We start from the raw sequence: 12,585 nt of genomic DNA, 5'->3' as shown, positions 1-12,585 counted from the left end.
CCACGTTTGGAAGGGCCAACCCTTTTCACAGCTGGCGGGTTGCAGCCATTGGATAGGCATGCACTTCTATGCAAGCTGTCAGAGGATCTGCAATGCTGTCTCATGTCAGGAGATGCTGCTACAACAGTGAGCTCTGCATGTGAGCAGTTGTTATGTGCATAATGCAATACATACAGCATGCTACGGTATGAGTAGCAGGCACAGAATGTGCCCTTCTATATGTACCATCATTTTGGTGCAGATTTGATTCCATTTTTGTGTATTTTGTCTCATGCCCAAAACTATTGTAACTCACAAGAAATTGTGTAACAAGTCAGTTGAGACAAGCAGTCCTGTGTCAGTAAGTATACGTGAATAATATGTTAGTCCTTCTGTATAATGCTCATGAAAATCCAGAATAGATTAATAAAGGACTCCTACAATGATTACCACTGTACAGGTTGAGGTGTAAAGGAATGTTATCAGGAAACAAAATCCAGTAGTGTTAACTGGTGATCATGTAGGAGTTAACACGATCTATCAGAATAGGTTAGTGGACCATCAAGGTGGAAGTCGATAGGTTAGATTCTTTCCCACTGACACATTTTTGACCAAGTTCTAGAGTGACTGTAAACCATTGCCTGGCTGCCAAGGTAAACAAAAGTTTCTGAAAGAGCCATTTTGTTGCCCTTTGTACCTATAATGAAAACTGCCGCGGACCACAGCAGAACTGTTGCACTGGCCGAGGTTCACATGCCTCCCGTTGGGGATTGACCCCTTTCATGGAGCTCTGTTGTGAATTTGTTCTGAAGAGAGGAAGGCGGAAGACAAATGAGGAAATGGAGAACGAAGGCCCGCCAGGCAAGACCCACACCTTCATCTCAACCTCATTGTGCCAGTTTTGGGATTAGTCACCAGATACGGCAGATTTTAACAAGTCCTTGTTAAAATGAATATTATGTGTCATCAAATCCCCTGTCACATGATTTAATTTCCACAAGGCGAGAACATAATGGTGAGAAAAATAATTCCAGGACCTGTCAAAAAGGCTGTAAGTGGTGTTAAGTCCTGTCAAATGAACAAAGGGGGAAGAAAACATTTTTTGGAGCGTCTATCTTGGTGATAGTGTTTCAGCTGACATTCTCCCTCAACACACCTGAGACAGGTGACTTTTGCGTTGAGAGGATTAGCTGTTATTGAGTATGGAGAGGTTTCTATTGTCCCAGGCCAGGAATATGAATACCCAAAGAGCCATCTACACTAAAGAACTGAAGACGTCGGCACTGGACTGATGCAAGGACATTAGCTCATCATACTACATGAATTAATAAAGTAGTAGGTATACACTGTGGGGGTGTACCCTTCAACTTTTGCTCAATAAATCACCTTTGATGATGAAACCTTACCAGTGACCCATTTATGAATAAGTGATTGGGTTTCCAAATTTGACTCAATAATTGAGAAGATAATTGGCCCAGCTTAATTGGTGGTGGAGCATGAAAAATTCAGGGTGCCTCTTAAGTGCGGCACATCAGACCCCACTTATAATGATGACAGATGGCCGATTGTTGGCTTAGGTGTCAGATGGGAAGGCTTTGTCATATTCACACTTCTCCCTTGTTAGGAGATGGATCAGGTTCTTTCCTCCCCGAGCGCCACAGTTTCTCTTCTTCATGGCCCAACTGTGACTGCGTGGTGAATTATTAAGATAGTGTGCGTAGTTCAGAAGTACCGGCCATAGGTTCCCCGACACTGCGAATCAAACGTTTTGTATTGTGTTTCCATCAGCTAAATCAGCTTTAGCGAAGTACTTGACCGAAAATATCTCATGTTACCGGCAGAATTAGTGTCATTTTTAACATTCATTTCCAGATTTCAGGTCTTCCATGTTTTCATTTCAATGAACAATTGTGATTTAAAAAAAGAGGTAAACCCCAACTACACTAATCTAGAGACGAAAGGTATGAAAACATTATATAATTTTTTAACACTGAACAGTAAGTACGTACAGTAGTCTGATGAATTATAATAAAAGATTGGGCAGTAAACAGGTGATTGTACAGTTATACTTAAAATGTGTTTCCATAAGTTAAAACATTGCAACGAAGCCACTGTTAAAGTGTAATAAATCCGAAAAGTTGATTTTAGTGAGTGTAACCGGATTGAGGCTCACTCCCAGTTTCTCCATTTGGCCTTCTAATATAGTACTCTCACATTCAACATTGCTCCCAGAGAAACCCCAGTTAATGGGCTTCCTCTTGCAAGGATAAGGTCACTTTACATTGGACACACAAGCAGTCCTTTTTTTCCATATTTTAGCTCGTGCAACAATAATTCTCCTCAACCTCTTGAGAAAGACAAAAAAAAACATTTTACCCAAAGACAAACATAAAATTAAGCATGGCACAGATGTATTTATCCCCCCCCCCCTAACTTCTGCCCTGCAAATGACCAAAACCTCTCACAAGGAACATCTACAGGCCTATTTATATTCATTAGCACTACATTAATAAAGAGGTTAATTACCTGAATGGGGTCCAAACCCATTTAAGTAGAAAAAACATCATTATTTCCAACTTTGCCAGGTCTCAAAAGTACTTAATCTCTAATGATATGATTAGTTTTCAAAAATCCCAAAACATCTGGGAGCTTGTTGACTTTCTTAAGAATTGTGAAAACTCTGCATTGTGCGAGTTAGCAGGGCATGTACACTCACGTCATTTCTTTGTGTGTTCAGCGTTTTGTACATTTCCCGTCCCTAATGGCCTAATAATTTAAACACACTTAAGTTGGCTCATTAGCCATGTATGAAGAGTTAAGAGGGGGAAACACCTGTTCATTTACTTAATGAACTCTAAAAGCACCTCACTGCGTTCATGGGCAGAAAAAATAAACGGACACAGCCATGACAACATAGTGGTCTCAAGACATACAAACTTTTAATAGCACTCCGATACTGAAATGTAAATATCAGCATTTATGTTTTTGTTAATGAACCTATGGAGACAGGTTAGCTAGCTTTAGGGGGTTGTAAATCAAGCATGTTCCCCTCCATGGCCTTCCACTGGAAAAATAATGAAAAGACTGAAAATGCGGAGTTGAACTTTGGAATTAGGAAAAATGTAAACGTCTCAGGGCATCACTGCAGAGTGTATTATGTCGATTATCATGAGGTACACTACATAGGCCTACAATGCACTACATAGTTTGAGAGCAAAAATGAGCAGAACCAGGGTATATAGGAAAATAAAAAACATATTAATGTCTGAATATGCAACTTTGTACATGTACACTGTAACAGTACAACATACATACTGTACGTTTTTCACTCAGGACACACGGCTGGTGCCCTGTCACTTGTGTGTGATTGATTGGGTGACCTAGGGATGGACTTGGCCCGTGCAGTCTAACCCCATGCCATCGTCACCGCAACCCCTTCCTTTTCGCGCCTCCCTCTCCGCACTGGAAACCCAAGACTGCAGGCCACAAAGGGCTGTGTAAGGCATCTTGCCCTCCCCTCTCAGTGCAGTAATTAACCTGCCTCTCACCTCCCTGTCCAGCAGCATCCCCAGAACAGCTCTGGCAATCACCAGACACTTCACACACAACAGCCTGCACATGGGAACCCGACTCTCATGCCTCCCTTTCTTCTATTGTGGTGCGGTTTCTCTACGGCACTTCTCTTTCCATATTAAGCTGGTGGTGGAGGGGCAACACAGACACACAATGTCATCATCATCCCATGGATCGTCCCGGTGTCCCGATTAAAATTGCTTAACGACGTTCAAACATTGAAAAAGATCTATTAGTTCTCAACGTGTCATGATGCGACAGTGAGCTTGTAGATTTCACTTGTATATTTTCACCATTTAAGTATAAAATAGGGTCTTTAATAGATCACTGTGAATTAGTAGAAGGCTTTAAGTGATTTCACATGTTTCATAAGGTAAAATATTATTGATGTACAACTCAAGGTGCTACAGTCGATAAATCACGGATCACACTCTCTCTAGACGCAGGCTGTGTTCAAAGTAAGAAAACATTAAAGACTTATTAACGTTTATTGGACTTTCAGCGTGGGTCAAGAAATGGAACTAAACAGCCAATAAAAGCATGAGCCCGCCGTTGGCCCATGTCACGACAAAAGCAGCCCTTAAATCAGATGTGGACAGCACTGCCTTGTTCATAACGCAGCTCCGTCTAGAAGCTGCAGAGTCTGTATGAGTGAACCGTTAGACCAGGTCCAGCAACCTTTTTTCCATCAATAGTTTCCTCTCCTCTGCTGATGACCTCAGAACCCGAGGCAAGGCCGGTTTTGATTAGAAAGGCTGTGTACGTTAAGTGAGACCTGCAGGGTTTGTGAAGCTGTGGATACTCTTAAGAAAAAAAAAATCTTCAAGATCCAGGTTTCCACACTGCCCACATTGTGTTAGACAGAGAAAGAAATTCTAACGTCACCTCACATTATGTCAACGCTTTCATACATCTCAATATGAGGCAGTTACATTTTCCAATGGGCAATTTTTGTCTGGACAATTTTTGTTTCTTTCAATCTACACTTTAGGGCACAACGAAAGCACATTGTCTGTGACTGTTAGAAACTAACTATGCAATGCTATTGACCATAACCACATGGCGGACATTTTGCTTTTATGTCATACTCAGGGGTTTGGAAACCCAACCCCGTCAGGGTGGGTCCTTAACTGCGACAACACAGCTTGCATAAGCCTAGTCTCGTGTAGCCAGATGATCAGAGATATCTGCTACCTAATATGTCTGGCGACCTCTGAATTCAATGAATGGGCTAAAGGGCCCATCACTGAATTGGGTTTATTTTTGAGGGGCGCTAGCCCCTCCTTTGTCCAGCTTTGAGGGTCTGTATAAACACAAACATTGAAGACAAAAGTGTGTAAACACATACATTGAAGACAAGTGTGTAAACACAAACATTGAAGACAACAGTGAGGACGCAAATTGTGATTGCATTGGAATGAGATGATGTATGATGATAAGAGCGCCCCTCACTTCACACAGGTGTGATTGTAACTGCATTGAAGAACCAACGCGCACTGCCTATAAGTGCCCGTACCTACACATGCCCCCTGCCCAATAACAAGGCAGTCTTTCTTATTGGCATGATGGTGATATTGGTTTTCAATGCAGTGGGCAGAGGTTTATCAGCTGTTTAGTCCCCACTCATACAGTACTGTATCAGTAGGCGCCGGCAGATATCTCAGATCATCTGGCATCTGGTATAAGCCATTCAGTCGGTCAATATGTCAAAGATTTCCAAGCTCAAATGAGTGTTGGTTCCTAGCTTATAACAAATTAGGTGCTTGTTCAGCAACACAAAAACTGTAATAACGGTTTGCAAATAGTACAGTGGTACGATTATACAACTGGTGCTAAAAGGATAACACAAAAAGCCCTAAGGGGTTTACATTGTGGTCCTGTGTATTCAAGGTATTATTAGAAATCCCAACTGAAAGACACACGGCTCTGTATCCACAGGCCCACCCGGTGGGCCCCACCGTCTGAAACATCATCAATTACAGCGATGGAGGGTCTGAATCATACGTCAGCATGTACTGTATGGGCTTCAGCAAACTTCTGTTTTCTGCATCTTCCTCACTCACTCCACTGACTCCAGCCACCTGCATTTCACCGCATACATAAACCTTCTCTTTGGCTGCCTTCTTCTCCCCTTGCCTGGCAGCTCCATCTTCAGCATCCTTCTCCCAATGTACCCGTCATGCCTCCTCTGCACTCCACTAAAACTTTATTTCCCCCTACAAAACCAACGTTTGTTAGCAAACCCAAATCCTTATTGAAAGACAAATTAAAGACTCCACCCAAATGAAATAAAAAATAACTGAAGCGTTTCCTGGTGAGGTGGTTAGAGACGGGGAGTGGGTTCATTGTACTCAAAATTATATAGGTTTATACAGATTTAGACAGATTCAGCTGTTGGCTTCCGTCCCTGTAAGCCTAGTTGCAGGTGTTGTCTTGAATCATTGCTTTCAAGAATTTAAAATGATCTAATGATAGAATAAATCCAGCAGTGTCTTTGATGAGGCATGTAGCATATCGTTCGGAAAGTGGTTACCATACTGAGTGACATGTACTGTAACCATAATGGAGAAATAAACAGAAACAGCAAACAGAAAGACACAGACAAAATAAGGACAAACCTATAGTAGTGCTCAGTCACCATCTTCAAATTATACAATAATAAAGATGGGGGACAACAAGGGTATAGTATAGTAGTTCAGGAAGAAGTAACTCATAACAACATAACCGGTCATGTTGTTGTCTTTACCAAGTTTCATTTTGAATTAAAATCACTGCAGGAAATTGTTTACTGAAACCACTGCACCAGGGCCTATATTCTACGGTTGAAAAATATGTGTCCTCTGTATAGTATGTGGTTAAGTACAGCGGTCCCACAAACACCCAACAAAAAATATATATATATCCCTGCAGTTTTCGTTTGTAGGGAACGAGATGGGATAAGCAGACCACACATTTGCAACACATTTCTTTGGTATAAGAGGGCCTTCCCCGGAGGGAGAAAGTGGAACACCTGAAACTGTCACTCACTCACGTCAATAGTAGAAGCTTGTCTAGCATGACATCCTCATAAGCCTTTGTTTCTCCTGTGAGACCACTGATGTCTGAGTGAGAGACTGTTTCTTAGGCTCCACCGTGCCGGATGAATTTTCCAGGCAAATGTGGAGTGAATAGTTCCACTATGTCACAAATTAAATGAGACATAATTTGAGGTTCCAGTGAGCATGGGATTAGCATAGCTCTGCTCAAACGCCAAAGGGATAGACCCACTGTAGGAACCAATTCATTTTGGCTTGGATAGCTTTTCTTTTTTCTTTCCACGGAGGCATGCATTTTAATCCCAGATATTTTCCCATCTTGAACGTAACTGCTATAAAACATATTTGTGTATATTCATACTTATGGCGTCTAAAAACACTCTTAGTATCTATTAAGTACCCTTTTGAAAAGCCACAAAGTGTCTTCTTTGGATAAATGCTTATTTTCAGTGGGTTGAAATGAATAGCACTTAAAAAAAAGAATGGCTCTCGTATCAGGTTTTGGATCCAAAGTATTTGGGGGAACAATGGGAGAAGAATCACAAAAGCAAAAGAGACATAGAGAGGCAGATTTGAGTAATGATGCCTTACTCCTGACATCTTATACCCGCACATATTAACTCCTTTCCGAGTAGTTTCTGAAAACTGAAAAAACTGGGAAAGAGTGACACCCAATTCTAGTCACCCAGCAACCGCCTCTTTGTAAAGATATGCCACAGGTTGGGTGCAGGAGCTGAGAAGTGGATAAGTGCCCAGGTGTTGTATAATTGCTGTCATTTTTAAGGGATGATATCACTGTGGTTGCATCTGAGTCAGGAGATCTTTATCGAGCACACGATCCACACAGTGCCTCTGGGTAATAAGAGATCTCAATTATAGAGGGCATAGAAAAGTCCGTGTTCATTAATCACGAACTTGCAAGAGGGTAAGTGTACGCAAAAGGTATACCTACTGTATATGTATGTGCATGCATGCCATGCACACACACAAACACGACGCGCGCACGCACACACACACACACAAAATCTCCCTATCTTTTTCTGTTTCCGTCCTAGACACGCACATTAATCCCCCCGCGATTAGCTTAGAGCAAATCTGTAATTGCTAACCAGTAACCTCAACTGCACAGTGTCATTGAGACATTAGAGAGATCGAGTGCATCACATCACAGGCCATGATGTGCACTGGTTTTTGGCCTTTCATCTCTTGTTGTTGTTCCTCTAAATATTTTGAAGCCATGATCTGGTACAAAAGCCAGTCAAGCTGCTGTTAAGTACAATTCATTATTCAGTGAAAACAGCATGATCCTTGGGCTGTTTAAAAAGAGGGAGACTTTTCAGCTTTCTGTCCCCACGTGTCTATTTGGAACCAGTGCTTTTACTGGCAGGTCTTCTCACCAGACCAGCTATAAATATGGCCCTTCTGATTGCCCACATCCTTGCCCCTAAAATAAATCACCAAGCTTTTCAGCTGGAGCAGAAACCCGGCACCTCTGAGGAGGACAGTCAAGTCTAGCTAAACAACCCAAATATCCACGGCCGGCAAATGAGACCAGCAGAGTTCTCAGCACACAACCCCCACAGTCTCCCCCACACAACAACCGCCCCCAGCACCACAGCCCACCAGTATCAGAAGCAACGGCAATAATAAACACAACAGAGAATGCAAATAGAGAGAGTCACACGCATACAAGTACGTAAGAGCACAGATAAACTCACACATACAACAGGTTGAAGGAATTCCCCGATACTGGCTTGAGAACTCTGCCTCACTACTGGCTCAATTCACTCCTTCTGGATAATTGGAAGCCAGGTCTCAGTGGCCTAACCCCTGTCCTGCCAGGCTTGTCACTGACTCCACTTCCTTCCCATGGACCAAGCGTGCTATAAGAATAGGAGCCTGTGTAGGGACCTACCATACCGGTGGAGCTCATCAGCGAGGGGGTGGTTGACTCAGTCTTCCCTATACTCTTTGCTGTGGCTCTGGCACACTGCACAGGTGGAAAACGGAAGAGGGTGAGTGGGCAATCAGTGGGGTGTTGGCCCCGTTCTGCCCACCGAAAAAGAAAATTGGCCACAACCGAAGGCCTCTTACTAACTTGTCGTATGTGGTTTTTGGACTGTCATCGCACACAGAGTTTCACAGATGAGAAACACAGACAAGGAGAGAATAATGAGAGGAAAGGCAAAAAGATTATCTCTCATTTTTAGGCCAGTGTCTGTGTCTTGTTATCATGTGTTATCCTTGGCCTTATGCTATCCTAACAAACTACATTTTATAGAAGCAAGACCCCACTGCATGCTGCTGCTGCAATGGCCACAGAGCCAAACAAAAGTACATTTTACTTGAGTGCATTATGTAAACAAGACTTAACAAAATAGGGCACCTTGAACATTATTATCATGACTGCAGCTTGCCTGCATGTATAACACAAGTTTCCCTCTTGATTAGCCTCCATGTGAATAATAACCAGTCTGATCCCCACTTTTAGCAGAGAACTACTAAACTGTGGGTTTAATGTACTCTCCTGTGAGTATCTCCAATTGGTTTGCCTCAAAATCCTGACTGAGACAGAATTCCTCGTCAAAGCAAAACATCAAACATATGGATACCAACCAAACTTTTTTTGTATTCATAGGGGAGGATAATTTAACATTAAATTATTAGTATCCTTTAGTGAGTATCTACAACATGGTTTGTCTGTTGGCCATCGTGAATACAGTAGTTGTGTATAATTCATTCACAAGTAACAATTGGTCAAAGGTTGGTTGGGAAAAGTATTTTGAGGCAAAATGCCCCCACAACACTTTATCCCCCAATCTGTCAAGGCCTCATCCTTCCCAAGCATTATCCCAGTAATAATATTCTTTCCTTGCGTCGTCTTTTGGGGAATTTTGGTGTTGTTGGGAGTTTAAGCTGGAAACGGGGAAGCGGTTGTTTTCCTTACAAAAACACCTGTCTAAACATCAGCAAAGCCAGAGGCAAGCCTCACCTGTCAGGGTTGGTGACAGCTCCTGACAAAAATTCACCAGAGACCATTCTAAAGACACCCACTCAAGTGAGACAAAGGCACGTGTTGCAGGAATGACTCCAGCTGTGTTGCTTGTAGCTGCAGCCCATTCAAAAGAATGGAACTGCACTTAACAAGATGAACGCATACTACAGGACGTGAAACATTTCATCTGAAATAAATGCTAGTCAGATTAGAAGACCATATGGTAGTATTTTATTATACTTGATGTATGATGCGTTACCCTCAGTATCATGGTTGGGCGGATTATGAGACAATGGCCCCTGGGCATCATGGGCATGAAAAGGGCCAGCAGCAGCTATAATTACCGTAATTAAGATGTACATTCACCTACATCCCAACAGGGTTTAGAACACAGTAACCCTCAAAGCAAACAGCACAATAACTAATACTCAGCTGTATGTCAACAGAACACCACCTTTTTGTATTTGGGAAGGCTTCCCAAATACAAAAATGGTAAACAGGGTCCTGAAAGACACTAAGGGGCCCACTGACTGAGCTCTAGAAGGTAAGTCTGTTCGGTAATCCACCTGTGCTTGGTATGATTTATATAGGCATAGACCTATTGTATTTTACTTGTATATGGTATTTGTACAAAAATAGAAACTATTAATCATTCAATCAGCTACAGCTCCAAAACCAATTAAGCACTTACCCAAGCTTTCAAAAACATGTAGGCCAGATAATTTTTACATATCTGAAATGGAACCAGTTGCACTCTGCAACCCACATAAATAATGTAATACAATGATATGACATCATTAGAATAAATAACTCACTGACCAGCACGTCCAGCAGAGCTGATACAGGCGACAATCTCCTCTGGAGTCTTGGCCTCTTGATGCTGGCACGGCAGTAGGCCATGTTCTCCATGTTCCATCATCTCTGTCTTTCTCAGTTGGGTGTTTTCCTGTTGTTGTTGTTGTTGTTTGTGTTTTATTTTATTTCTGTTTCTTCGGATGATGCTCCAGTCCAAACTATGCATTCAAAGAAAAATGCTGCACCCCTCGTCCCCTCTGCCTCAACACGGCTGTATCCAATAGGTGTGTTTTTTTAATAGTGTGGTTTCCAAAGGCGACCCAGAGGCTAGCCTCGGTCCCAGGCTTACTTCTCTGCGCCCAGAGGCAGAACTGGCGAGTTGGGAATTTACTCCTGGCTGAATTACGTCGTGCAAACTTCGTCTGCTGCGGTTACTTTGTTGTGCTACTTTGATTTTTGGTGTGGCAGGTATTTTTTTGTCACGCTTAAAACAATTATTCCCAATGTCAATTGTAATCACCACCATAGCGTAGTTCCACCATTGTCACCAAAAACAAACAAACACACCCGATTTATACATTTCATTGAACTTTGAATACGCAACCAGCTACTGCTCCCGGCGCAAGAAAAACACTGGTATCTGAAGGGAAGCGCGCGCACCACTTGTATCGAAAATTGTATGGAACCAAACAGGTGTGCACTGTGCATATTGTGTCCAGCAGAGGGTGCAGAAAACACAAACAAATTCACTGCGCAGACCTTCATTCTGACCCCCCCCCCCCCCCCTTAAAGGACCCCCTAGTATGATATCTACAAATAGACCCCCATTTTATGGTTTTATCTCCGGATCTGGAGCCCCAATCTGTAAAATCTGACTGAGAGTGTGCTGTAGCCTGCAAATGGAATGGCTTAAAGCCCTAACCACACCAGAGGTTGGACATATGCAACTCCTTGCAACATGCAACTATTATTCCCAATGGCAGTTGCAAGGAGTTGCATTGGTGTGGTTTGTTTTGTTGCAAGGAGTTGCGAGTAGTTGCAACTTGCAAGGAGTTGCAGCTGGTGTGGTTTGGGCCGTAGTCAAAGAGACATTGGATTAGTGCTTCAGCTATGGTGTCACTGTCACCCTAACCTCACAGGGGGGCCACAAGTTTTAATCGGCAATGCATGTCAGGAGCCACGGGTGAGTTTTAACCGGCGATCCATGTGTCGTAACCGGCAACGCATGTCGGGAGCCGCGGGTGAGTCTTAACCAGCCACGCATGTGTCGGACTCACGCATGTGTCGGACTGTTGCACATCAGACCAACGTCTGCACCCCAAGTTTGAGAACCAGTGCCTAATAAACCCCGGGAGCAGAGCCGGATTTACCTTGCTGAGGGCCCCCGGGCTGGAGCAAATTTGAGGGCCCCCCTTGGGGCGCGCGGCAAAGCCGCGCGTCCCGCGATTTGGCCGAGCGGCGCAGCCGCGAGGCCGAAAAAAATTTGGGCTATTTTGTTTTCATTTTGGGGTACCCAGGCCCCTAAAAAGAGAGGCAGGCAGGCAGAAGCTCTCAATGGTTTAACCATAATACAACTAAATACAATAACAATACACACATTTCACTTGAATTGGATTTCACTTTACAATTTTATAATTCAAAAAAAAAAAAAAAAAAAAAATATATATTTTTTTTTTTTTTTTTTGGGGGGCCCCCTAGTCGGGGGCCCCCGGGCTTCAGCCCACCCTAGCCCAACGGTAAGTCCGGCTCTGCCCGGGAGCCAGGTCTGCAAACTAGTCCAAGGTCAGTGACCTACCTGTCCTACAGTACAGACTAAGCTTGTTTAATCTCACACACAACACACATCAAACAGCACCTTATTGTGTAATATTCATTGTCTTGTAAAGATAGCGTATATTGTCGTTTTCTTTGTGGCATAAACCATTCTTAATCCCTCTAAATCCACTTTAATCCAGGGGTTGGTTTCGGTGACGCTGACCCACAAAAAAGGTCAAACTTGAGACTAAGACCCTCTTACAGTTATGTGGAAACGACAAAAGGTGGAACTATTTAGTGATTAATTAATACAGCTTACAACCATTTATAAAGGCGTTTACTTTGTATCGTCTGTCCGGAGTGGATTTAGTAGCCTTTTTCAATGAAGATTTACTGAACAAAAGCCAGGTGGCTCATTAGCTTTTAGAGACTTAAGTTAGGCTGTATAGAGGG

At 42.9% G+C, this 12,585-nt stretch overlaps 1 protein-coding gene across 3 annotated transcripts in view; it reads right to left on the bottom strand.

Annotated features, from left to right (window-relative positions):
• LOC306927808 (uncharacterized protein) overlaps positions 1-10,994 on the bottom strand; it is a 239,057-nt gene extending 228,063 nt beyond the window's left edge. For all 3 annotated transcript variants that reach the window (XR_013790592.1, XR_013790593.1, XM_079507662.1), the window contains exon 1: positions 10,402-10,994. Coding sequence is in view for 1 of the 3 variants with exons in the window: in XM_079507662.1 (XP_079363788.1) it covers positions 10,402-10,603 (202 nt within the window). In the remaining 2 variants the exon portion in view is untranslated. The remainder of the gene's footprint in view (positions 1-10,401) is intronic.
• Positions 10,995-12,585: the final 1,591 nt, after the last annotated feature.

The sequence above is a fragment of the Electrona antarctica genome (assembly GCF_951216825.1).
Source record: "Electrona antarctica genome assembly, chromosome: 1".
In the NCBI taxonomy this organism is placed as follows: domain Eukaryota; kingdom Metazoa; phylum Chordata; class Actinopteri; order Myctophiformes; family Myctophidae; genus Electrona; species Electrona antarctica.
Note: the sequence above shows the minus strand (reverse complement) of the source record. Positions and strands in the feature narration are given on the sequence as shown.